This window comes from Natator depressus, chromosome 2 (genome assembly GCF_965152275.1).
Source record: "Natator depressus isolate rNatDep1 chromosome 2, rNatDep2.hap1, whole genome shotgun sequence".
Taxonomy (NCBI): domain Eukaryota; kingdom Metazoa; phylum Chordata; order Testudines; family Cheloniidae; genus Natator; species Natator depressus.
In genome coordinates this window covers 35,974,327-36,002,300 of record NC_134235.1, presented here as the reverse complement: position 1 = coordinate 36,002,300, position 27,974 = coordinate 35,974,327, and the positions used below count along the sequence as shown (strand labels likewise).

Sequence of the window (27,974 nt, the reverse complement as noted above, 5' to 3'; positions counted from 1 at the left end):
CTTGGGTTCTCTTGCTGGCTCATCCACAGTCTGTCTTTGTGCCTTTGGTAACTCACTTAACACTTTGGTCTACACTTAACACTTAGGTTAGCATATCTACAGTGCTTAGGTGTGTGAAAAAGCACACCCCTTAGCGCCATAGTTATGCTCAGGAAGGTGGAGTTCTGATAGCGACGGAAAAACCCCTTCTGTCACGGTATCTGCGTCTATGCTACGGAGTTACAGCAGCATAGTAGACATGGCTTTAATCAGTCTGTGTCTCAGTTTCCTTTGTGTTAAATAGGGATAATCATGCTCCCAACCTCATTGGGCTGGGATTTTTCAGAAGAGCCTAAGGGAGGCAGGCACCCAAATCCCACTGAATATAAATAGCATATAAATACTGTGGAACTCTGGAAGATAGTCACATCACAATGACAAGCACCTATGAAAGCCTAAAAACAAAACAGATATGTCTGCAGTTGTTGGGGAGATGGCTTCCTGCAAATGGAAAAATTCTGTAAGGTGAGGCTTCCAGGAACGCAATTTAAAAATTAAGTTTGATGTAACTGATCTGAAACTGTTTGGAAAACAGTATTAAAAAAGATTGGGCCAAATTGTCTTTGACTCAGTGGACTAATGTAACAGATTCTCTTATAAGATGGCAGTGCTTTCTTCATCCTCAAAGCAGTTCATGTTTTGTTGCTCTATCTTGGTTCTCCAGAGTGGTCAAGAAGGTGGCCCAATACATGGCTGATGTTCTGGAAGACAGTAAAGATAAAGTTCAGGAAAATCTATTGGCTAATGGAGGTAAAGTGTTAACTTTATTCTCTCAAGTGTTTCAGGATTTTCTGCTTTTTTTCCTACTGACTTAACAGATCATGTAAAGAATCAGACTGAGAACTTAGTTTAAACATGAAAATGCTTTCATATGTCTCTTGCATAAGTCATTTATACCAGTCTTACATAAGTCACTTATATCGGAGGGGATGATATCTCCAATTGTGGGTAGAAAATATAGGTACAGATCTGTATAGTAAATGTCCACTTCCAAGAAAAGCCTTGAGTTCCTTTTGGGTACTGTGGTTTGATACCTCCACCAGTTTAAAGTCCAATTTTTTTCTTTACTTTTTATACATTTTTAAAGATTTTGTTTAGGATCCAATACTCCATCAATAAATGATGTTCATATAAAAGGGTGTCCAAATTTTACTTACTAAGTTCTTCACATAAGCTAGCTGAGAATCTCTGCCTTCCCCCAAGTTGTCAAGTGGCATTTTATCAAGTTAGTTTTCTCTTAGAAACAGAAGACTGGCTATGGTGGAACACAGCACTGATCCCTCATGTCAGCATTCTGTCACCAAGTAATCTGGCAAATTCAAACTGAGTTTACTATTGCCTGGTATTGATATTAAAGATAGATACAAAATTCAGTTAAAATAACTGCTGAAGTAGTGCTCAACAAAAAGGAAATCTGATACATACATACCTATATAGAAACTGCTCCCAGCACCTGTGCATGAAGCTGCTATTCTGAGAGCCAAATTAACTTTTAAATTAAAAAACAGCTTTGTGCAAATCCAAGACTTGAATGCCATAGGTCAGGGTGGCCAAACTTACTGACCCTCCCAGCCACACACAATAATCTTCAAAGGTTTGAGAGCCGGGCGTGCCTGCCGGGGGTAAGGGCCTCAGCCCTGCTCCTTCTGGAGCCCCAGCAGGTACCTCCCCAGCAGGGCAGAAGCCCCAAGTCCCACCATCCTGCCACAGGGCAGAAGCCACAAGCCCCCTGCCCCAGTTTGGCAGCTGGAGAATGGGGGAGAGGTGTGAGGGGCTTAGTGAGCCACACTTTAACTGTAAAACAGCCACACGCGGCCCGCAAGCTGCAGTTGGGCCTGTCATAGGTGGTAGGCAGACATACTGTTTTTGTCTTCATCGCTTTGCTGCTTCTCAAGAGATATCACTGCCATGTTCTCCAGGTTAATATTTCTTCAATTTTAAGGGTCTACAGCAGTCAATATCTGAAAGCAAGAATCTCAATTAATGCACCTATAACTTTTTAGCATCAGAAATTCTAATACCATAAGTCTAAGGGTATGTCTACACTGCCCACATTACAGCGCAGCCACGGCAGCGCTGTGATGTGGGCAGTGTAGTCACGCTTTATCACCAGGGGAGAGCTCTCCTGGCGATTTTTAAAAAAACAACAACCAAAACCCACCGCAAATGGGGGGTGATAGCTTTATTGCCAAGAGCGTGCTGGTGCTTTTCAGCGCTAAATTTTTTGTCACTTTTTCACACCCCTGAACAACTAAAGTTTTAGCGCTGAAAGTGGCAGTGTAGACACAGCCTTAGTAATAGGGCCAATATATCTGAAAGTCTGCAGTCTTTCTCAGTACCTTCCATGGCATCATAAACAATACTATAGCAAACAAGTAAAGTATTAAAGTCTATATTCTTTATTACCAAATTTAACACATTCATTCCTTCACATTTTTAGTTGACTTGGTTACCTATATAATAAGGTTCCAGTGGGATATGGCCAAGTATCCAATCAAACAGTCCCTGAAGAATATTTCAGAAATAATTGCAAAGGTAAGATGACATCTAATTCAAACTACATATATATTGTGTTGCTTTCATCCTTGATACAAGAACTTAGTTTGACAATGATTCTCAATTTTTTCCACTCTGGACTACTTATGAAACGAGAGATTTTCTTAAGGGTCACCTTCTTTCCACCTATCACCAGTTCTGTGACAACTGTAGTATTTGGCTACAGCAAAAAATTCAATATTAACACCATATGTAAACAAAACTTGCTTCTGGTTTGGCAGGTTGGTTATGTCTTTCATTTGGTATCTGTGCTCTTTTTTTCTTCCTAAAACAAAATCTGTTCTCTCACCGTGTATAATCTCATGGATTTCTGTGGGATTACACAGGTTAGGCCAGATATGACCCCTTGAGTTATTGCTTCTTGTGTTAAAGCAACAAGAGATTTCAGTATATTCTTCCACTGCGTTAATAGCTCCAGGGTACTTTACGGTTTGTTTCTGTTCTCCTGTGTGGTGTCTGAACTGGCTAATGGTGGAATTTGCACAAAAGAAAATCCAGAGAACCATGAAGCAGCTGCACAGGGCACATAGAAGTACCTTCTTTAGTTCAGGTTTCAGAGTAGCAGCCGCGTTAGTCTGTATTCGCAAAAAGAAAAGGAGTACTTGTGGCACCTTAGAGACTAACAAATTAATTTTAGTCTCTAAGGTGCCACAAGTACTCCTTTTCTTCTTTAGTTCAGTTGATCAAAACTGAGAATCATGAAAGTAGGTTGCAGGTAAAAGGAAGGATCAGTGCTAGAATGCTGACATGTGCTCTGCAATTAGGGTGCATGCCCCAGCTGTTTACAGATTGCATCCTCTGGTTTGAACTTCTTGCTAAGTTTGTTATACCAGTATACACCATGTAGCTGATCCAAATTGTAACTGACACTTAGTTTGATGCAGTGTTATGGAAGACTAAATTCAAGCTGTAGTAACTGTCATTTCTTAAATTAGATAAATAGCTTAAGATCACCTCTTTATCAATAATCATGTTCCTAGGCTTGGTAATTAAACTTTCATATATTTTGTGTCTGCAGTACTTTTGTCCTACTGGAAGTATGAAGGCTGACTTCTGGCTTTGATAAAAACTGCATGACCTTAATATTTCTTATGTGAAATGTGTTTGTGTTAAAATGTGAAACTATGTAAGGTCATGAGTTCTTTGTAATCTTGAAGAAAGCAGAAGAAATGAAGAGATTTGTTTTTGGCAATTGATCAGTTGTAAAATGTTCATCCACTCCTAGAATTTAAACTCTGGAAAAAGTTTTACAGTAACTTCACTGGTAGATTTGTGAAAGTCTTATTGAGCTGATACTTGAGGAAATGAACAGTCTCTGAAATCTGGTTTTGTTTAATAAGTAAGAGAGTATGGAGTACTTGGACAAGTAACAGAAGATTTTGCCACTATATCTTCTCTCATTATTCGTCCTGCAATGGAAATTAGCTATAGAAACAATCATAATTATAGTAATTTATCTGTCCAGAGGTAGAGGATGGAAATCACTTAGAGAACTACACAAACGTAAGTGTAATTTAATTGCATTTCAAATAGCTCAAACATAAGCAGGACAGTGTACTCCGTGACTTCTCTCCCCGCTCCCTCCCAGCCTTGGAAGTTGTTAAAGCTCTTGCCCACCTGCCACAAAACTGTGCACCAGAACCTTACTTTTGATTATTTTTATTTTTTAAAGCCACCTGTTTCTAGCCATTGAGAGTTGCGGAGAACCTGAAATGAACAGTGTAAACTGATAGTGTCATCTGTTTGAGTCTGTAGAGAACCTGAAACAATAGCCCTGAGGGGTGACCAGCCACATTGATCTCAATTCACTTTGCAATTCTGCAACTGTGCATACCTGGGAATTTTCAAGATGGCATGAAATTTTGCCATTTTGCTGCAGCCAGGGCCAGACATCTTGTTTCTATCTGTTGTCTTACCCTTCCAGGACCTGCCTACAGCTGCCTCTTACTGCACAGGAATTGCCATACTAGATCACAACATGGTTCATCTAGCCAGTCTCCTGTCTGAGAATGGCCAACACCAGATGCATGAAACCTCGCTGTAGGCAGATGTGGTATAATCTGCCCCACATGAAAGTTTCTTGCTGATTCCTAATAGTTAAAGATTAGCTTAAACCCTGAAGCATGAGGTTTTTAGATCACTTCCAAAATACCTTTTGCATTAAATATAACTCTGGTGGCTCTCGTCTACCATATTATTGTCCTAAAAAAACTCTGATGCTTTCCCCACAAGGGGGAGTTAATTTCATCACAGTGCATGTTCCCTTCACTGTTCCCTGGAGTCATGGAGCAGGGACTTGAGAAAGAGCCCAAGTCCAACCCGCAGCCAGGGAGCAAAGGAAACAGAAGTGTAGACTGGCAAACTAGGCAACCTGAAGACCAGCTTAGCAGCTGAGGCCTGGGGAGCCAGTAAGATAAGCAACTGAAGCTGGCTACAAGCTCCCGTTTTCTCTGGCACATAGGGAGAAAAAGGTTCTGAGCTGAGTCCCCCCAGACATAATCCTGGGAGCTGGGACTGGGTCTGGGACACCTGTTGCCAGTAACTAAAAAACCTAACCTTGGAAGCAGTCATGGTAAAAAATACTGAAAAACTCTCTGACAACAACGTAGGCCCAAATAAAGGCACTACCTATTAATAATCAGAAGGGTAGCTGTGTTAGTCTGGATCTGACATGTATCCGACAAACTGGGTATTCACCCACGAAAGCTTATGCTCCAGTACATTTGTTAGTCTATAAGGTGCCATAGGACTCTTTGCTGCTATTGTCTATTAATAAGGCATTCATATATTATTGTGTAATGTATATGTACCTAGATACTTGAGATAAAAGCAGTAGAGGTGGGTTTTAAGTTTAATTATAAGACCAGAGAGGTACACTGTACTAAGTCCTTTTAGTGTGTGTGCGTATATATGTATATATATATATATATATATATATATATAACATTTTTAAATCAATATGCTTAACAGGCAGCCAGCATGTAGAGCCTTCCTAAATTCCATGTGATAAAGGAATATCTGTTTTACCATCTCTTTATCAAAGCTCAGAAGATCATTAAAGGTTCACAGTGACCCCCTAAATCTTAAAGGTGGAGTACAAGTTATACTTGGCTTGAGTAGCCATGGAGGAAGTAGGCAATTCTAAGAGACTAGACTTCTAGTTAGATGTAAATCTTTAATAGAATCTTATAACAAGATGGCTCTGACATGGGCAGAGAATCTGTCTGTAATGCCAAAGATACCTTACATTAGCCTACATGCTAGTTTCAAATATAATTGGAAATAATCAGACCCAAAACAGTGAATGAATAAGGGGGGCAAAATAGTCTGGAGGAAAGAAAGAAAGGAGTTAAGACGTACCCAATTATCTGTAGCTAATAAAATAAGTCAGGCTCTGATTTTTAATTTTGAAATGCTTTGATTTTTAACCAGCAATAATTACATTGGATGTGGCCCAGTGCAATTTCAGCACAAGCCAAAATATCTCATGGCACTCTTTACTAAATGAAGAAAACTCTCATAAAACATGCTGAAACAGCCCTCCCCCCACCCCACCATTTTAGTTATAACAAACTGCTACAGACCTGCAGCAGAGATAGCTTGGTGTTATGCCAAGATATAAAACAGGACTGAAACTTCCTAAATGGAATTGGCAAGTGACTTTCTGACGCAAACTTTGCTACATCTTCCCTTCAAAGTATACAATCAGGGAACTGCTTAGTTCAAAAAAAAAATGGTGTAGTATAAACACGACAATATTTAGAATTGGAACATAGGAATTTTCATACTGGATTTAGACCCAGTGCATCTAGTCCAGTATCTTGTCTGACAGTGTCCAGTGCCATATACTTCAGAGGAAGGTATAAGAAACCATGCAATAGGCAGTGTAATCTGCCCCCATTCATGTCTCTTCTTGATACAGACTGGCTTAAACCCTGAAGCATGAAGTTCTATATTGCTTCCTAAAATACTGTTGTTAACTAGTGTAAGTCTGTATCCATGTAAACATCCATTCCCTTTTTGAATCATACTAAATTCTTGGCCTCAGTGACATCCTTTGGCCAAGAAATGGCTTGATAGAAGGAATAATAATATGATTAGAAATCGAGGTCAAGAGGGAGGAAGTTAAAAGTGTACTTAGTAAATAGCTTAGTGTGTAGTAGTAAAGAGAGAGCCTGCTTTAAAGATTCAAAATCTGTACTCCTTTTGAAGTCTGGAAACTAAACTTGGAGGATCTAATATTAATACAGAGCAACATGTTTGAACTCCCATTAGTGTACAGAAGAGTATATGGAGATATATTGGGAAGGGGATGAAATATGGTCACAATTCACTTTTTTTTATGATACAAGTGAAGATCATGCATTAGAAAATAGTCTGTTCATTACTGGCAGTTGGTCAGTTCCACTTAAATGAATGAGAGTGTTTTATGGCAGAAGAGTTGTGGTAAACTGTTTCTGCGACTATATTTTGTATAGTGTTTTTGGACATGTAATGCACTATAGAAGCACAAAGAAAAATGGATGAACAGTTTCGATTGTGGGGTCTCTGAAAGTTTCTGGAATAAATTAAATATCTTGTAAAGATAGTTGACATGAAAATACAGATGAAATATTATTTGGTAAGGGGGAGGTGAGTGAAGTGTGCATCACTTCATGCCACTTCTGAAAACAAAAACCGCATGTCAGCATAGAACTTGTGGTTCATAAATGGCAAGTTCCAGTCTACATTACTCACTGGATTTCCTTAGAGATGATTACAATGTGTTCCCAGTTTTAGAATTGTGTAGCAATACAACTTGTTCAGTGCTTTGTTTTTCCAATTTTGTCAAATTTCTGCTTACAAATAATGAAATTTCTAACTTTTTCTTAGAGACAATTTAAAAAATAATTTGTTTGCTAAATTTACCCTTTTATGAGACTTAAACTGAACAATTTGATTTTTGAATCTTGTGTTTTAAAGGGAGTAACCCAGATTGATAATGACTTAAAATCAAGAGCATCAGCATATAACAATCTGAAAGGCAACCTTCAGAACTTGGAAAGAAAGAATGCGTAAGTGATCTTAGACCTTGCTAATGCAGCACAAAAAAATGGCAGTTTAACTGCAAAGTGTTGGTAATGTGAATATACTATATTTCAGCTTGGTAGGTTTTTAGAGGTGCCTATGTTTCAGAATTCTGGTGTGTCATGATAATTAGCTTGTTTACGGGGGTGCACAGGCCTAAAATAGCAATTTTTACTTCACTATAGTTATACGCAAACAGTATTTTCTACTTGAATAATGCTACTAATTACCTGATTCTGTTGCTATTGGTTTCCTTATAATTTAAGTATCTACCTAAACTTCTCTTGAGGAAGTTTCTCCTTTTATTATTACTGTCTGAAGAAACCAATTTAATATTGAACTTGATATATTCCTCCAGTAATAGGTGACTTGTCCCCAAAAACCCAGATTAGTTGAGCAATGTAGATACAATGTCTTAAATGGGTAAAGATAAAACGTAATGAAAATAGGGAATTGGAGTAACTGAGGGTAACATTCTGTCCTTCCTCTCTGTGTGTGAAAGGTCCTTAATGTAACCAGACTATGGTGTTTCCTGTGTGGAGGCATGCACTATGGGAGGGTATGCCCAGTGGCTATATACAAGCCCTAAGGATACATTATTCAGAAGTGATTTGGGCTCCTAAGTCTCTCTGATAGTCAATTGTAGTTTTGCCTCTTAAAGTCATTTTTTAAAATGGGACTTAAAAACACGTAATTGACTTAGGAACTTTTATCGCAAACCCTCACATATGGATTGGTCAGGAGCAGTGGTGAGCTGGAGCCGGTTCTCACTGGTTTGCTAGAACCAGTTGTTAAATTTAGAAGCCCTTTTAGAACCGGTCGTTCCACGAGGGACAACCGGTTCTAAAAGGGCTTCTAAATTTAAGTGGCCAAAAGTGGCACCTTAGGCGCCAACTCCATGGGTGCTCCAGCCCTGGAGCACCCAAGTAGAAAATTTGGTGGGTGCAGAGCACCCACCGGCAGCTCCCCGCCCTACTCCCAGCCCCAGCTCACCTCCCCTCCGCCTCCTCCTCCTCCCCTGAATGCGCTGCCCCGCCCTGCTTCTCCACCCCCTGCCCCCAGGCATCCTGTGAATCAGCTGTTCGCGCGGGAAGCCGGGGTGGGCTGAGAAGCAGGCCATGGCTTCCTGCTCAGGCCCAGGGAGGCGGAGGTGAGCTGGGGCGCGAGGAGGGCCACCCGCGCTGCAGACAGGTAAACCGGGGGGGGGGGGGCCGCAGGGGAACCGCTCCCCGCCCCAGCTCACCTCCGCCACCCTCGGCCTGAGTGGGAAGCTGCCGCCTGCTTCTCAACCCTCCCAGGCTTCCCGCCGAACAGCTGATTCACGGGAAGCCGGGTGAGGGAGTGGAGAAGCAGGGTGGGGTGGCGTGTTCAGGGGAGGAGGCGGAGGTGAGTTGGGGCTGGGGGTAGGGCGGGGAGCTGCCAGTGGGTGCTCTGCACCCACCAAATTTTCCACTTGGGTGCTCCAGCCCCGGAGCATCCAGGGAATCAGCACCTAAGGCGCCACTTTTGATGTGATCAGTGGGGGAGCGGCCACTCCCCCTGTTCCCCCCCAGCTATGCTCCCCCGCCCCTAGGAGCCAGAGGGACCTGCCGGATGCTTCCTGGGAGCTGCCCCAGGTAAGCACCTCTGGGACTCCCCACCTCACCCCCCGGCGGGTGCCTCTGGCTCTTAGGAGTGGGCACCCACTACGGTGGCCCACGAGACCCTCCTGCCCAGTTCTGGGGGCAGTCAGGGGGCAGGGGTTCTGGGGGGGGCGTCAAGGAACACGGGGGGGTTGGATGGGGCAGGAGTCCCTGGGGGCAGGGGCGGGCAACGACCCCCTCGTGGGGTGAGGAGGGAACCCGTTGTTAAGATTTTGGCAGCTCATCACTGGTCAGGAGCCTCAGCTGCTGCCACGCCACATGGGCTATAGTAGTGACAGTGGAACCACTGATAACTCTTGTATTACAAAAACTTCAGTTACAGAAAGAGTAGTAAGTGCACTCTGCATACTAGTAATTAGTTCTTCAGTGAAGTACTTTCTAAAATGTTATTAACCAAACACTAGAAGTTATCCAGACCAAGTTTAAGATTTGAACTATACACTTACTATAGCAGTTTTTGTTCCTCTACAGGGGAAGCTTGCTAACTAGAAGTTTGGCTGATATTGTAAAGAAAGAGGACTTTGTACTTGATTCAGAATACTTAATTACATTGGTGGTGGTTGTACCAAAGTAAGTAATCTCATGGTACCAAATACTGAATACAAATATAACCAAAATGCAAGCAAAAATGTAAGTTTTATACAATATGTTTTGTTAGAAGTAGGAAAGGACCATTTATAGCATGGCTTTTAGACAATTTTGAGACTGAAAACAATGTACCCAAACTTTTGGATGCTCACCCATGGCATAATAAGCCTGTGTGGATATTTTCTCACTGTTGCTATTTTTTGGCTTTATCATAGGGGGTGCTCACTATCCACAAATCCCCTTGGAGAAAATTTGGAATTAGGCCCTTAATGTTTTGTATGGAAAGGTGATTCCCCTTGTTAATGTTACAAAAGTTGTCCATATAAAATAATAAAATCCAAGCAAAATACTGGATGAAAGCCAGGATTTCTTTCCTAATTTTCCTAAAAGAACTAGTCACTGATTTGCCTTGTAATTTCAGTATTAGCTTGTACCACTTAACTTAAGCTTTTTTTTCATACATTAATTTTAATACATTAAGGTTCTGTTTAGTTTCTTTATCCCATCTTCTCAAAGAGCTTGAGCATTGCCTTTAGAATCATGTACAACCTCTAGCAATTTAAGGAATATTCCTTTCAGTAGTCTTGTAATCTCATTAAGTCTTCTAAAGGAATGCTCTGACTGGCATGAGGGTCAAGAGGAATTGTCAGGTACATGCTAAGTACTGTATAGATAACTTTTGAAGTATTAGCTTCAAATTGAAAATCTGCCCCTCTGCCAAAAAGTGCTAACCTAGAAACCCAAATCTTTTTTTAGAGCAAATGGGGTGGAAAATAGCAGACTGACTATTTCTTGATTCAAAAACTGAGTAAACTCCAGGCATTTTGTTGTGCTGCCTTTATGTCACCAGGCTATCCCTTTGGGGCGGGGAGCAGATGGTGGGCTTCTAATTTACAATATATACACACAACATTACTAAATAGTAGTTCAGTATTCAGTAAGAATTAAGTGTAACACCATAGGAAAGGCAATATTATCTATTCTAGTGGCAGTAGCAAGGGAGTGAGAGTGAAGACTCATGGATCATATTTTTCCTTCTGCATTTGACTTGTTTTGACTTTGGGCAGGTTGCGTAGGGATGGGTTCCATTCCCATAAACAGGAGTAAAACACCCACAACTGCATCATATTAATTTTGAGTGCTGGGGTGCATAATGTCTCTGAAAAGCTGGTTCTTAATCTCTGTACTTACATTTATCCAACTCCTAAAAGGGGTGTAAATATCTCATAGGAGTGTTGAGAGACTTCATTGAACAATGTCTGTCAGACATTTGGAGATCCTCTGAGAGGTGTTAAACATGTAATTATTAACTTCATTGTGTAGCTGTGCCGGATTTAAGAAAAACTTTGCTTTTCACTTTAAAAAATAGCCCACCTCATACAATACACATGTAAACTTATAAACAATATTTTTAAAAATCAGATACTATTTCTCAATTTCTCTGAGTTCTCATTTCAGAGTGTTTTCTTTGCAATATTTCGTGCCCTGAAAAATAGGACAGGGGACCAAATTCCCTATTTCATATACTTTCTGATGTCCTCCAATGATGGGAAGGAAACTTGATTAGCAAGAGGAAGAAAGAATTTTGAAATACTCCTGTGGGTATCTTAATATTCAGGGGTTCTCTGCCAGCTTCTTGTGCCCATTTGATTTTTACCATGGTTTTATTGTTGTAGTACTAAACTTGAATTATAACCTATTTATTCTGTAGGTCAAATTACAATGACTGGGTTAAGCAATATGAAACATTATCGGAGATGGTAGTTCCACGATCCAGCAAGTAAGTGGCTTTTTTATGATTCAGCTTTTTCAGAAGTAAATCTTTGATTTGCTTGAATTGGGTTTTAGTGATGCATAAGAGTACCCCTTCACCCTAAATCTTTGGGACCTTTTATTTGTAATTGGGTTTTAATTGCTGATTAGTAATTGATTATAAAGTCATTACCTATGTTCTTATTAAATAGTTCATCTGAATTCAACTCCAAGTACAATATTCTAAACTTTAAGATTCTCTCTAAATTCTGTAGTTCACAAAGGTGTCAGTCAGCCCCAGTGTTTATAAGGCATGGACTGAAGAATTGAAGCAGGAAAATTAAACTAGTCCAGATGTGCTGCGTTAGTCCTGGGCCCCAGTGTCTTCTTTTAAAAAACAACAACAACAAAACCCCCCTCTACAAAACAGTGCTTGATAGTGGTAACTGTGTTGCCATTACTAGAAGGGCTAGAAACAAATAAGTTATATCACTGGAAACCTGATGCAGATGGTTCTGGGCAGGGGATAGGATGGAGATGTGGAGATGAGTAATGTGTGTTTTGGCACTCTATAACCATGGAGGTCAGCACATTACCTAGAAAAAATGTGTGAGGAGGCACACACGTGTGCCTCTGTGTGATGGTGTGGAGGTGACTATTGTGTAGTGTTTTGGGGGGGTTCCAGAGAAACAGGATGGATCCGTGTAAGTGCAAATCCTTGATGGGAGTGGGGAGTGTGGGTGTTGGATTGGGTTTTTTTGGTGGGGAGAATATTTGGGAACATGCCAGAGGATTGGCTGGGGGAAATCCAGTGAACTTTACTATTTAAAAAAAAAAAAAAATTCCTGCAGGAAGGGGGCATGGGCAAATGCATTTTCCTTTGTCTGCAAGTCATATTAAGCAACACTGGATTTTTTTAAGAGTGCCTAGATATGTGGTAAAAACATGATCCTTTCCCTCAAGAGCTTACAATGTAAATTTAACACAACAAATGTTCGTAAAGACAAATGTGATAGCAGTAGTGGGAGAGAGAACAAGGGCAACAGTAATATAACGTGGTAACTCGAGCACATGCAAGCTTGATGCCTAACTTCCAGTCCTTTCTGTTTTGTTACTATTTTTGCCCCTATCTTACTTGGAGATAGAAATGATTTTTTAGAGGGATTTGAATGTGGCAAGGGAGATGGCTAGGCAAACAGTCTGTTCCAAGTGTTAAAAGCATTATAATTACCGAGGCAAAATTGTCATTTTCTATTTGAGGCATCATTTTTCAGTAGTTTCCTCGTAGATTATTTTGATAATTTAGGTATATTGCACACTTTGCTCTTAGATGGGTGGGTGGTGTAAATCAGGTGGGTTGGGTGATGGATTTCATGGCAGTGGGGAACAAGCTAGATCCCTTTAATTGTTCACTACAGACATTTTAGCATTTGGGCTTTTGGAAAGATTAACTTTTGTGAAGAAAGCCACATTGTATTGGGACGTTAGCTGGACTTCTTTAAAGAACTCCCTTTCCAAGATGGCTAACACAGCTCCATGCCACCCAATCACCTACTCTTAGTTCGCTGCTACCTCAACTCCTGTCCCTCCGTACTTGCACCCATTTCCTTTCACCTGAAAGACACCAAAATAAATGTCACTGCTGAAAAGTCTCATGACTACGTACATTGAAATGAAATCAACTCAAGTTCATTTCCAGTAAAATATGGCTTTAAATTGGAGAAATATCTGGTTTAGCACAGCTAACAGTTTTACTCCAGAAAGCATGTGAATGTGAAATGTAAACAGTTCCTCTCTTGCTCAAGGATGACAAAGGCACATGTTTGAGCTACAATTACTCTTCTCTAATGTAGTTAAACTCTGGAAATTAAGTATTCTGGGTGTGGTGGGGTTGTTCTAGAACCATTCATAAGCAACTAATTTGATCTTACTAGTTCTGAGTGACCACAGACTAGAATTTTGATTGTGATGCTTAAGCCCCATAAAGGTTCTAAACCTGAGAATTGTAACACTTTTTTTTTCCTTTACAGTGTTCTTTCTGAGGACCAAGATAGTTACCTGTGTAATGTCACCTTGTTCAGGAAGGCAGTGGATGACTTCAGACACAAAGCCAGGGAATACAAGTAAGATCACTTCTTCAGATTGATTTCCTATTTAAGAGTACTCTACACAGCCACTTGCAGTGTTCTTGTTCCTCTCCAAATGTAGGTTTATGGTCCGTGATTTCCAGTATAATGAAGAGGAGATGAAAGCAGACAAAGAAGAAATGAACAGGCTATCTACTGACAAAAAGAAACAGTTTGTAAGTTGGCATAAACTAAATATTATTTTGAACAGAAATTACTATAACTGAGCATTTAGGCATGAAAAGGTCACTGTTGCAATCATCCTCCAACTACAAAGCTCACAACAAGAGTCCTTTTCTCTGTTATATCTGCTTTTGGTTTGAGACATAATGCTCAGAGATGATAATCCTTGAGGTAAGGGTATACTCAGTTGCATGTGAACTGTTGAATGTCTTTTTGATGTTGAATAAACTCACCAAAATGGTAACTCAGTCCCAAAAGGACTTGGATAATATGTAAGTTGTTTCCATTACACTCATGCTTGAAATATGGTGGATCCTGGCTATGAACACCAGTTAAAGGCATTGTAGCTTGCCTGGGAACATTACAGATGGTAGCTCATAACATTACAAAGTCTTCTATAAAATATACAACTATGTCTCTAGTCCAAAAACACTCAGAAAGACTATGGTGTCCAAGCAGAAAGCTAAAACTCAATTCTCTCCTTCTAAATAGAAGTAAAAACACACATTAAGTTGTCCTCCTTCAGTGGTACAATATACCCAGCCAGATCCTTAGCTCTGGCTAAGGTAAATGAGGATGGGGGTTGAAGTGGTGCTCTCTGTGTTCCCCTGATCTTGGGGCTGCTGTGTAGTGGGTCAGTCTAACCCAATGCTAGGCAGACTGAGGCTCAAGAGCCACAAGTGGCTCTTTAGTGAGTCTCCTGTGGCTCTTTAAAGCACATATTAAAACACTGTGTGATTTAGTTTTTACTTGATCTAAGTTATTAACCAATCAGGATGCATTTTTACTGTTAATTGTAGTTGATAAGATGATGATAATTGGTCAATTATTTTGCTCTGAGAATAATGTGTGTGTATGTATATATATAAAACTCTATGAATATATAGCGCTATAGTAAATTAAACAATGAATTCACACTACTGTTTCTCTTTTCAATAATGTTGATTGCTAATTTGGCTCCTAAACCACTGAGGTCTCAGTATCACTGATCTAACCTGTGCCTGCTGCCAGCTGACCTAAGGGGCCATTATGGCTCTAGGCATTCCCAGTGCACAAGAGCCCTGTCCACATCCCCTATACCAGCAGCTAAGAGGAGTGACATTGATTCTCTGTGGGGACTCTATCCTATCCAGGGATCTCCCTATGCAAAGAAGATCTTAACAGTATGGTTTCTGGGTTTAGGGCTGCTTCACACCGTTGGAGTGGAGCAAAGTAGTTGAGGCATGACACAGGATTGTTGCCCTAATTTTCAGAGTTAACAGATTTCTATGGGCTAAAAGTACAGTAGCAGAGTGATTATGAACTTCACTAATAGATATTTGGGTATTCTTAAAGTCCAGTGTAGTCTCAGTAAACCCAAGTGCAGTTTTCATATGAGATCCCTACTGTACTTTCTCTATACTAAAACATTTTGGAGTTAGCTGTCCAGCGTCGCCTACTCAATCCATCCATTTTCTGTGTCTGTAGTAATACCGTTTTTAACACTGAGTATCTGTTTAAACAAATTTTAATAAGGCTGAATCTTTATTGATGCTTGTGAATAACTTCCTGTCTCTTCTCCCCTCTCTCCTCCCCCTCTAACAGGGACCTCTGGTTCGGTGGCTGAAAGTGAATTTCAGTGAAGCATTCATTGCATGGATTCATGTGAAAGCATTACGAGTTTTTGTTGAATCTGTTCTAAGGTAAATAGATCTGGAGCTGAGTGTCACTGTTTTTCCTAGATTTTAAAAAACCTATCTGGAGCGACATGTAGATAACTGAGGATCTTAATCCATGCACCATCTGGCTCAGCTCATTCTGTAGTGTTCTTGGAGGTGCTCTTGCCCTACTCCTTTAAGCATCTTGGGCTTTCTGTATATTAGAGCAAGACGTCCTCACTGACTGTTAATGGTTTGCTTTAATTGAATGGCTTGTAGAAGAAAACTTTCTAGACTTAGAAATGCAAGCAATAAATAAAGTGATCTATTCAAGATACAGTAACTCCTTACTTAAAGTCGTCCCGGTTAATGTTGTTTCGTTGCTGATCAGTTAGGGAACATGCTCTTTTAAAGTTTCGCAATGCTCCCTTATAACATTGTTTGGCAGCCGCCTGCTTTGTCCACTGCTTGCAGGAAGAGCAGCCCATTGGAGCTAGCTGGTGGGGGCTTGGCACCAGGGTGGACCAGCAGCCTCCCTATCAGCTCCCCATTCCCCTAAGTTCCCTGTGTGGCAGCCACCCAGCAGGCTATCAATTGCCGGCAGTTCAGCTTTCCCTCCCCCCACTGCCATGTGCTGCTCCTGCCTTCTGCCTTGGAGTTGCTCCTGGGAGCCTCCTGCTTGCTGTACAGGGGGTGGGAAGGGTGGGGAGCTAATGTCAGGGTGTCCCCCTCCCCCCTGCTCCTGGCCCCCGCTTACCGCATCTCCATAGAGCAGGGGGGGACACGACAGGGCTCAGGATGGAGGGAACTTGCTGGCAGCAGCTGCTGTCTCAACTTGCGGATCTACTTAAAAAGGCAATGTACTTAGAGTGGGGTCAGTGTACTTAAAGGGGCAATGCGCCTCACACTCACACACGGTGTGTGTCTCTGTCACTGTCTGCCATGCCTCCCTCCATTTGCGCTGCCTTGTAGCTTGTGAGGCTACATTAACAACAATGTGTTAACCCTTCAGGGCTCAGCCGAGTGCTAGTTCATCATTTAGCAGAAAGGCATTCCCTGGGAAATATTCCACCCTCTGACTTCACCACCTCAACCAAGCTTCACAATCTTCATTGCTGTGTATAGTATTAAATTGTTTGTTTAAAACTTATACTCTGTGTGTGTGTATAATATAAAATATAATCTTTTGTCTAGTGAAAAAAATGTCCCTAGAACCTAACCCTCTCCCCCCCCCCCCTTACATTAATTCTTATGGGGAAATTGGATTCACTTAACATCATTTTGCTTAAAGTCGCATTTTTCAGGAACATAACTACAACGTTAAGCGAGGAGTTACTGTACACAGAAGACAAAGCACTCAGTCATATTATTAGGTAAACACAGTTTAATACAAAATTGCTCAGGCTTTGAGGCATACAAAGCAACCCAAGACTCTGCGTAGCAGTAACCACTAGATTTATTTTTTCCCCAGCATGTGGCTTTACTATTTGCTCATGCTCTCTTTTCTCTTGTTCATAAGTGAACAAGAAGCATAGCTAATAAGTTGATTAAAATAACTGGATGAATTCTGCGAAGAAGGTGGATTGTTGGGGTAGCAACATCTGGTTCTCAGTTGAAGTTTGCAGCTCTCTAAATTAGACAGTTACTGAAACCTTCTTGATACTACATGTACAGTAATGGACCAGTGTAAAGAATAAAATGAGGTAAGTGAAGGAGCAGTGTTGAAAGGATGGTAGGGATTGATAATAGAATCTTAAATTAATTTGATAGGTCTTTTCCACAGCTATCCCATCCCACAACTATGCAGACTTATTACTTTGGGAGATAATGCGGGTAAGGAAAGTAAGATGAGAGACTAGAATGAAAAGTGTTGAAAATGAATATGCACCTAGAGAAGTTAAAAGGTGGCTGTGAGAAGGGATTGATAAGAAAGGGGGCTAGCCTTTCCACACAAATGAGATCTTTCAACCTAGGTAAATTATTTTGTTGCTACCCCAAGACTTAGAAGTAAGCTAATTGAAGTCTTCAAAACTTAAAATAATAATAAATAATAACAATAATAAAGTGGGGGATGAAGCTTGGTAAGAATGAATATAGGAGTTCAATATTGACCATGGAAGGAATAAAAAAACAGGTGTCTAAATATTAGATATCTGCTCTTCTTTAACATGAAATAAAATTCTTTTCCAAGGTTCTCAATATGATGAAACAGTCATAACAATATGGTCTTCCCAAAATTAAAAAATAAGCAGATGTTTTATTCTTAGGAACCAGAAACCTTTAGCAAGGTCTCTTCTCCCTAAAAAGTGGTATAGCACTGTTTGAAGTAAGAATGAATAAACTCTTATGCCACTTTAAAAAAATCTCATTAGCATCTGTCACAGCTTTCTGCTTGCTCCCTCAGGTATGGTTTGCCAGTTAATTTCCAGGCAATGCTCCTTCAACCCAATAAGAAAACAATGAAGAAACTGAGAGAGGTTTTGAATGATTTATACAAACACCTTGATAGCAGTGCAGCAGCTATCATTGATGTAAGTAACTTGTGTAATTTTTATAACTAGTGTTTATGGTGTCCAGTTGCCACCCACATTCAATCCTACATTGATTAGTCTTTTCTTAAAACCAAGTGGGAATGGTCTGCCTCACTGTACAGTGTTAATCCTCTGAAAGGAATTGCTCCATGAGAAAGAAAGAAAGAGAGAGACTCAGGCTTCTAGGCTCTTCTGGATGCTGTTTAACAAGAAATATGCTCCATGGATTGTCTTGGGGCAGGTCACAAAACATGTTTCAGGAGCTGTTTTGTTTTGTTTAAAGCTCATCCTCTCCATTAAGTACAACCGTTCCTCATTGCTCTCCTCTAGTGCAGAGCCCATTTTTTCTTATTGGAATTAATTCAGTGGAGTTCTCCAGACGCCTTCTGCATGGGTTTTTGCAAAGGAGGAAGTACTCAATTTACAACCAAGTCATCTGAAGAGCTGTTTCTGTGTTCTTGGGGACTGCCGTGGGTCCAACAGACACTGTACAATTTTTAAAGCACCTTTCCATGGCCAATGTACCATGGTGGCACAGTAAGAAGAAAATAGAACTTTAAGTCAAATGGATTGAGAAAAATGCCTTCAGTCAAGTTTAAACTTAGTTTAGAATTCATCTCTAGGCATTTCATAACTTTTAAGTACAAATAATTCAGGAGATAGTATTTGCCATCTCCAATCTGAGGGATTGCTTCTGTTTATTAAAAACAAGAAAAGCATACTTTACTTGGCAGTTGCAGCAGAGATGCGAAGGAGTGAATGGACATGAAGTCAGAATTACCCTTTCCACCTCTAGAGGTCCTCAGTGCAAGGAAAGCTTGCACTGCTGCTGCCAATACTGTACTTGTTCTGTGTCTAGATAAAACTTCAGTGTCCATAGCTGTTACCTTTCATGAGCAGTTGACCTTAAAACAAGCCAATGTCTTCAGAGGAAAATGCAGGTGAAATGTGGAGTCCAGCCAAATAATCATGAAGGTTCCTTCTGAAAATGTTTCAAAAATTCTTTTAATGTAAGAAGTCAATGTTGATCAGAAATAGGGAATGAAAAATCATTTAATCCTGCGGACTAACGTTCAGACTTCTGGATCAGCTGAATTGTCCTCCAGTACAATTTTTAAATTTGCATAAACATTAAATACAATAGTTTAATGAAATAGGGATGTAAATAAACAAATCTAAATTTCATTTATACTGATTCTTCAGGGTCTCCTTTAGATTTCCACACTTGAAAATAGTTAGACAAAACTGCATTACTTAAATGTTGCTATGTAAAGGAAAATCCTTTAATACAAACTATTGTAGAGGAGTAGCAGTAACGCATGTGATTTGCTGAAGATTGTATTAAGCTGAGAAACTGAAAAAAAGAAACAAGTAACTACAGTTTTGCTCCATATAGTGATATGTTAAAGCCAAATGTCATTTCATATGAAATATGGCATGTATTACTGATGCTAACCTACTAATATTTTGTAAGGAAAGATCTTTTTTCCTCTATTCATCTTACTCCATTTTGAGAAGCCTGATGGCATATTATCCTTTTCTTCCCTTAACGTTTACATTACCAGATAAAACATCACCCAAAGTTTAAAATTCAAATAGTTTTTTTTTTTTTTTTTTAAGTTTGAGGTCTGGCATGACTTTTGTGCATCTTAAATGTTTGACTATGTCATGTAATCTCCTGAATGGGACACTGACAAATTATATTGTAAAATGTATAGTAATTTTTTTTTTAAAACTTTTTCACAGGCAACTATGGATATTCCAGGCTTAAACCTCAGTCAACAGGAGTACTACCCATATGTGTATTACAAGATTGATTGCAATTTGCTGGACTTCAAGTAAACCTTTTCTTATCCTGACAATCCTCTGATAGTGTTGGTGTAAACAAACAGAAGTGAGGTTGAAGTACAATGATACTTTTAACTCTGTTAATCCTATGCTTGCTTCTTACTCCCTTTACTTAGGTGAATTTTCCCCATGGTGGTCCATCTCTTGACATTTTCTTTTAAAGAAAAGTGTAGGTATTACTGCTTTTAATCAATCAAGTCTGTAAATGTATATTGAGAGAATGAGAGTATTTATAAACAGTCATTTATTTAAAGAAAAGGATAATTCCTCTTTCATATGGTGATTGCATTAATTTCATTTACCATTGTTCATAAAGACCTTGTTTACAAAGGAAGATAGTGTAAACATGCCATTTTGTTCTCTGTATTTAGTAGATACAGATGTTAACATTGTTGAATTGTGATGTAAAGTATGTGAGATTGATATACAGTCTGTGCTTTCAGAATATTTTAAATTACAATCCATAAGCACTGTCGAAGAAAATAAAAATACCTGTGCAAATGTATGGTCTGTCTTATTGTGATGCATAGAACTGTAAAAATCTCCAGCCAAACATTAATACAGGTAATGTAAAGATGTGATATATGCTGTATCTGACCATATAAAAATGAAGTTTTCAGTTTAACATAAATATTTGATGCGAGGTAAACTAAAATAAACACCTGCATTGTTGTGAGAAATACTGGAGCAGATTTCATTTCTATAATTTAAAGTTCCATGTGTGAATATACGTACACAACTTCTGTTAAGGTGACAATCATGGCCTTACTCTCTGGAGGAGTGGGAGAGATATAGGCTTCTTACGCCCTGGGCCTAGTCAGTATTTCTACTTATATATATGTATTACTCTGTTTTCACTTATTTGCAATGGTGGCTACTCTTATAACGTAGCATGCAAAATTCTAGAGAAAGAGCTGCTACTTACCCTATATCCTCATCACACAAGACAGCATCCTTTTAATGCTTGTCGGAAAGAGTTTAACATTTCCGGTAACTGTTCTCAAGACATTTGCATTTGAAAATGTATCTTCCAATCACTACTTCAACACTGATGGATTCCAAGTACTGGATTTATAACACTAAAGCTTATTGTAGTCATCCGGACAAGTTCTGAGCTTTGAAATAATGTTTGGTAAATCAGTGCCTCTCTGGAGTGTTGTAGTCTTTTGGAATTGTTTCCCCCAGTCAGTTGTTTCCCCTATAATCAGGATCTAAGCAATGTTGAAAGGCTCAAGGAAGATCAGTAGTGTGACTTCTAATTGCTTAGCATAAACACTCTTGCAGGCATATGTCTGGCAGACTTGGCAGCAGCTTTCATTGAAACTCCCGGCCCATTTAAAGGAAGGACCTGCTTGTGTATAAGAACTTCCAAGGAGTTCTGAGCTAAAGTAGCAAAACTCCAAAACAAAATCATTCATAGATTCTAAGACCAGAAGGGACTATTGTGGTCCAGCTTGAACACCTGATTGGTGCAGACCAGAGAACTTCCCCCCCAAAATAATTCCTAGAGCAGATCTTTTAGAAAAACATCCAATCTTGATTTTAAAATTGCCAGTGATAGAGACTCCATCACTTGGTAAATTGTTCCAATGACTAATTACTCTCACCATTTAAAAACTTATGGCTTATTTCCAGTCTGAATTTGTCTAGCTTCAACTTTCAGCCCTTGAATCATGTTAGTCCTTTCTCTGATAGCTTGAAGAACATATTATTAAATATTTGTTCATAGTGTAGGTACTTATAGACCAGAATCAAGTCACTCCTTAGCCTTCTCTTTGTTAAACTGAACAGATAGACTCAAAGAGCTCAATCACTAAAAGGGATGTTTTTTTTAATCCTTTAATCATTCTCCTGACTCTTCTCTGATCTCACGTCAATTTATCAGTGTCCTTGAATTATGGGCCCTGAGCTGGACACAAATAAATAAGAAATTTATTTCCTAGACCTTGTGACTATTTCTCATGTTGATTTTAATGTGCACTGGCAAAGGGGAAAGGTGTTAAGCTGTGACTTGAAGGTGTGGAATAGATAAAGCAGTGAGAGGGGAGGCAGTTGTGTTGTAGTGGAGGGGAAAGCAGAGGGTTTCTTGTTAAAATGGAGACTTTTCCACCTCATCTCTTGCCTTACCTTTCATATTATCTAGAGCAGGGCTTGGTTACTACTTTCATATATTATTGCACACAAGTATTTGGCACTTTACAGTACCAACAAAGAAATGATCCCTGCCCTGAAGAGCTTGCAGTCTAGTTTTAGATAAGATGCAACAAGTGGTGGTAACAAATCAGCAGGAAATGGAAGTAATTCTGTTAAATAGCTATTGTCTCACTTGCAGGCAGTATGGAAGAAGTGAATCCTTATGGAAAGATTGTGGGTGTAGGGAGGGGAGAGAGAGTGGCTTTGAAGCTTGGACTTTGCGGGATATTCTGAGCATAGAGGTAGCATGGGAAAAGGCATGAAGGTGTTTGGCAGTAAGGATTAGTATACTGGCTGGCATTCTTAGAACAAAGGGCGTTGGGACTTTCCTGATAGGAGACTAGGTTGGATATATAGGAACTCAGACTTCCTTGCCTCCAACTCTATCCCCTGGAATAAGAGCATTCAAGTAAAAATTGAATCTTATTTGAACATATAGACCCTACTATCCGCTTGAGCAAAGAAAGGTTAAACAGCAGGTAGTCAAGCTTTGTTTCTTTCTCAAAATCTGTGTAATGCGAGGGAAGACCAAGATTATTAAATGACATTTATTGCTTACAAAGAAACTTGCACAGGCTTGTGCAGATCATTGTATTATATACTTGTCATCAAGTGTTACAGGGAGAAATGTGGAGTTCTGAACTTGACTGCAAAGATAAGCGAAAGATCGGTCTTTAAACATCCATATTACATATCTTAGATACATCCGCAACATACAGAACAAGTACACTTCAAATATTTGGTAACAGAACTAACAATTTTAGGAAGGCATTGAGAATGAAAAGTGTTTGAAGTGCTAAGTTTTGTACTATCTTAAAACTGTTTTCAATTAAAAAAAAACTTTACAGTTGAGAAACTGGCAAAAGCAATGTAGTTTAAAGTTAAGACCTGTAAATCCCCATTGTATGGTACCTACTACTGTATAGGTCTTGAATTCGTGCATGCTAATATAAGTAGCATCTGAACCTGAGGTACCTTAAGTATGGAATGTCCAGGCAAAATTAATTTTACTGTGTAATATCTTAATGTAAACTAACTTTACTGTTAAAGAACCTACTCTGAGACAGCTAGGGTGCAGCATCCTGCATAGGCAGTATATGTTAAATGCTAATTTCTTCTAATCATTACCCAAATAACATTGGGAACAAATAGCATGAGTTGAATACTGTGTAATACTAAAGGTCTTAGGTTCTGTTCTCCTAGATCTCCAGAGTCAACGCAAGCAATCTTGGATACTTCTAGTTTCAACCACAAACAAAGAAAGAGACCAGTATGGGACACTAGAAGATGAATGTGCCACTAGTGCAGAGGAAGATTTTGGATACATGAAGCAGAATGCTTTCTGCGTTGAGAAGAGAGGTTGGATTAGATAGTCTCTTTTCTACATGGAAGGGTTAGGGAAGCCAACCTTGAGTTCAGAATGGGCAGGCCTTCTTTTAAACTGGATTTAAAACATGTAAGAAGGGGAAAGTTATTACTTAACTCAGAGTTTTGCATGCATCCTGCAAAGTAAGGCGGAATTTTTTTTGAAGTAGACAGCATATTAATGACCCAAGTATATATACTGGCTTGTAAACCGCATGGGAATTCTAGAAAGAAGAACTAATAACAGCCTAAAGGGTAACTGAGCTAATGGGAAAAACAAACATGGGATGACTTTCATATCAATGGACAAAATTTTAGGGAAAGGCAAGAATAGTTAGTGACACTGCACAGCAAAAGTATCAACAATTGTAATGTATTTAAAAATCCATATAAGAAAGAATCCAAGGACTTAACTAAAATGGTGATTGATACTGTAGAAAACCCTATGATAGATAAAATAGTTTCCTAATTAAATTATTTAGAAAAGATATAAGGAATGGAAAAACAAAAGTTGCAGTGGCCCTTTTCCAGACCATCTGAAGTGGAGGAGAGCTGGAGGGTTCTAAGGAGGCAAGTAGTGTACTGGAAAGAGTGAAAGAGAGAACTGGGAGGATGGAAGACAACCCCTCCCAAAGGGGGAAAGCAGAGCTGGGTGGGTCAATACTTCAGAGCACAGAGCAGCATGAATTAAAAGCAAGCTGACTAGGTCACTGTTCAGTGTGGAGTGAGAGGAGAGACCAACATAGGTATGAGGCTGAGTGAGAGATGAGATGCAAGTTTCAGTGATAGGGGCAAGAATGTGGAAGGAGTGGGAAATTAAACAGTAATGAACTGTAGATGGTTTTAGAGCAAGGGGAGAAGAGACCATGAGAGCAGAAGAGATGATGGATCATAGGGGAGTAGGAAAGATAGAAGGGTAGAATTAAGACTGGATAAGAACAGATGTTGGGTATAGGTAAATAGCACAAGGTCCTGGGGAAGTGAGGCAAAAAAGAACCCTTGTGAAGGATCTAAGTTATGCAAGCAGTGACAACAGACCTTGCTCCATTTGTGTACTGAAGGTGAGTAAATGGTGATGAGGCATATAAAAGAGCTCAAAGCAAATAAGGTGAAAGAGTTGACAAAGAAAGAAGACTGTGAACATAGAGTACATGGTGATATGTCCAATCACTGAATTTTTGATCTCTAGTTTGATGCCATGGAGGTGTTACTCAGGAGCCTTATTGAGAGGAAACACTGGATTTGAGCACTCTTGGCACATTCAAGGACTCACCCCAAGGAGTGCTCCCCCAATGAGAAATCTAGTGACCAGTATCCCATGATGACACATGAGTCAGTCTTTTAGAATATGATCAAGACATTAAACTCGTAACTTTCTCCTTTGCAACTGTTTTCCTGTTCATTAAGATGTAGTCAAAGGGCTTGAAAACTTCTAAAGATATGTTTTTCCTTTCTTTTGTTCTGCTTAGTAGTTTAAATATAGACCATTCATTGACTTGTACTTCATCTATTTCCTTGAGGGGTAGACCTGGGAGGACACTTCTGATTAGAGACTCCTGTACTAACCTTGGATCATTGGGAAGCATTCGCATATTATGGACTGAATGACTTGGGCAGCACTTATATTTTGCAAGAACTGAGATTTATTAAAAGTACACATCTTTTTTCCTTACATGTTGTGAGGAATCAGCAACACAATACTCTAGATGTAATTCTTAAAGTGAGTCAAATTGTCACTCATCAAGAACAGAGCATATACCTAAGGAGATGGAATATAGTTTCATGTACTGACTTGTAAGTCTGTCATTGCCCCCTAATGGAGACAATAAACAGGACAAGCTTGATTTATTTGGTTGATAACTACTGAGACAACAGGTGTTTATCTGCTACAAAAACTTAATACGAATTACACACACACACCCCACCAATAAAATATGCAGTACCTTGCTCGATGGGTCTTGGTCTCTGACTCTGGCCTCCAAGTACTCCTTGCAGTACAAATAGCTGAACCCACATATGATGCCCTAATTATATGCCATTCAGTTTAAGGCCTCAATGAACTAATGACGTAGATGGGGAAGCCTGCAAAGTTCAGGTGCTGATAGATCACCAAGGAAAGTTGAAAGGGCTCAGTACCTTGTAGGATAATATAAGAACTGCCCTACTGGGTCAGACCATGGTCCATCTTGGCTAGTATCCTGTATTTGACAGTAGCCTTCAGTGGAAGCATACAGAACAGAGACTATGGAGTGATCCACCCAGTCTTCCAATGTTGGCTTCTGATAGAGGTTTAGCATCACCCTGAGCATGGGGCCATTCATGGACCTGTTCTCCTTGAACCCAGTTATATTTTTGGCCACCAAAACATCCTATCACATGGCAATGAGTTCCACAAGTTAGTTGTCTGGAAAAAGTACTTCCTCTTTATATTAAACCTACTGCCTAATAATTGTGAGTGACCACTGATTTTTGTTACTGTGTGATACACTTTTTGGACACCATACATGATTTTATAGGCCTCTATCATATCCCCCTTAGTCATTTCTTTTTCTACGTGGAACAGCCCTAATCTTTGTAGTCTCTCCTCGTGTGGAATCGGTTCTATACCTTTGATCGTTGTTGCCTTGCTTTGAATCTTTTCCAGTTCTCCTATATCCTATTTTGAGATAGAGTAAACAGAACTGAACACAGCATTCAAGGTGGAGCCACACCAGGGATTTATATGGTTGCACTGTTAGTATCCAGAATAATCCAAAAAAATAAGTGGAACATTTGAATAAAACTAGTTAGGTCCAATTCCTTTCCTTTCAATACAATCATTATTGACTTTAATTGTCTTGGGGGTCAGGCCGACTGCTTTAATCTTATGTATACTTCTGTTGGAAAAATAGGGCAAAACACAAAATTTCCAGTAAGTTTTTGGAATATATTAGGAACAACTTTTTTGTTTCAGAAAGTGGAGAAAGTAACGAGGGGGACAGCTATTTCCGGCTTGATTCTAACCAACAGGGAGGAATTGGTTGTGAATCTGAAGGTGGAAGGCAATTGAATGAAAATGAAAAGATTTCATGATTCTAAGGAAAGGAAGGAATGAGAGCTGCAGAATGAGGACAGTGGATTTTTGAAAAGCAGACCATAACAAACTTGGGGTATGTATATACTTAAAACACTACAGTGGCACAGTGCTTTAGCATAGATACTGTCTATGCTGATGGGAGGGACTTCTCTTGTTGGCAGAGGTAATTGACCTCCCTGAGAGGCCTGGTAGCTAGGTCGACAGAAGAATTTTTCTGTCAGCCTGGTGCTGTCTACACTGGAAGATAGGTCTGGTTAACTATGCCACTCACAGGTGTGAATTTTTCATATTCTGAGCGATTAGTTAAGCAGACTTAATTTTCTAACATAGACCAGGCCTCAGAGAACTAGTACATAAGGTCCCATGGAAAGAAAATCTAATGCACAATGGAGTTCAGGAAAGCTGGCAGTTTCTCAAGGAGACACTATTAGAGGCAAAACTGTAAGCTATCCGGCTGCAAAAGAAAGAATAGTAAGAAGGGTCTAGGGGTTATAGTGGTTCGCATTGAATGAGTCAACAATGTGATGCAATTGTGTGGAAAGGCTAATATTCTGGGTTGTATTAACAGGAGTGCTGTATAAGATTCAGGAGGCAATTTGTTATGCTCTACTTAACACGGTAAGGCCTCAGATGGAGAACTGTGTCCAATTCTGGGTGCCACACTTTAGGAACAATATGGATAAATTGGGAGAGACAGTCCAGAGAAAAACAAAAAAAATGATAAAAGTTTCAGAAAACCTGACCTGAGGAAGGGTTAAAAAAACTAGGCATGTTTAGTGTTGACAAAGACGACTGGGTGGTGGTAGGAAACCTGGTAAGTCTTCAAATATGTTAAGAGCTGTTATAAAGAGGATGGTGATTAGGGTTGCCAGTTTTGGTTGGATGTATTCCTGGAGGTTTCATCACATGACCATCTTTAGTTAAAAAGATTAATCTTTAATGCCTGCAGCCCCCTGTGCTGAGGCAGGACAAAGTCAGCCTAGAGCATCCCTGACAGGTGTTTGTCCAACCTGTTCTTAAAAACCTCCAATTATTGGGATTCCACAATCTCCCTTGGAAGCCTATGCTAGAAGTTAACTACCCTGATAAAGTTTTTCCTAATGTCTAACCCAGGAGCGGGCAAACTTTTTGGCCTGAAGGCTGCATCGGGTTTCAGAAATTGTATGGAGGGCTACTTAGCGGAGGCTGTGTCTCCCCAAACAGCCAGGCGTGGCCCTCCCCCCCCCATTCCCTGATGGGGGCCTCCCCGGGACCCCTGCCCCATCCAACCCCCCCTCCTTCCTGACTGCCCCCCCCGGAACCCCTGCCCCATCCAACCACCCCTTCTCACTGCCCCCTGACTGCCCCATTCAATCCCCCCTCCTTCCTGA

The 27,974-nt window shown here is 39.9% G+C and overlaps 1 protein-coding gene across 2 annotated transcripts in view; it reads left to right on the top strand.

The window, feature by feature from the left end:
* The window catches only part of ATP6V1C1 (ATPase H+ transporting V1 subunit C1), a 39,544-nt gene extending 18,910 nt beyond the window's left edge, over positions 1-20,634 (top strand). For both annotated transcript variants that reach the window (XM_074944005.1, XM_074944004.1), the window contains exons 4-13: positions 704-789; positions 2,480-2,574; positions 7,558-7,649; positions 9,777-9,875; positions 11,605-11,673; positions 13,676-13,768; positions 13,854-13,947; positions 15,539-15,636; positions 17,996-18,122; positions 19,869-20,634. In XM_074944005.1, the coding sequence (XP_074800106.1) occupies positions 704-789; positions 2,480-2,574; positions 7,558-7,649; positions 9,777-9,875; positions 11,605-11,673; positions 13,676-13,768; positions 13,854-13,947; positions 15,539-15,636; positions 17,996-18,122; positions 19,869-19,964 (949 nt within the window). In that variant the 3' untranslated portion in view covers positions 19,965-20,634. The remainder of the gene's footprint in view (positions 1-703; positions 790-2,479; positions 2,575-7,557; positions 7,650-9,776; positions 9,876-11,604; positions 11,674-13,675; positions 13,769-13,853; positions 13,948-15,538; positions 15,637-17,995; positions 18,123-19,868) is intronic.
* The last annotated feature ends 7,340 nt before the right edge of the window (positions 20,635-27,974 follow it).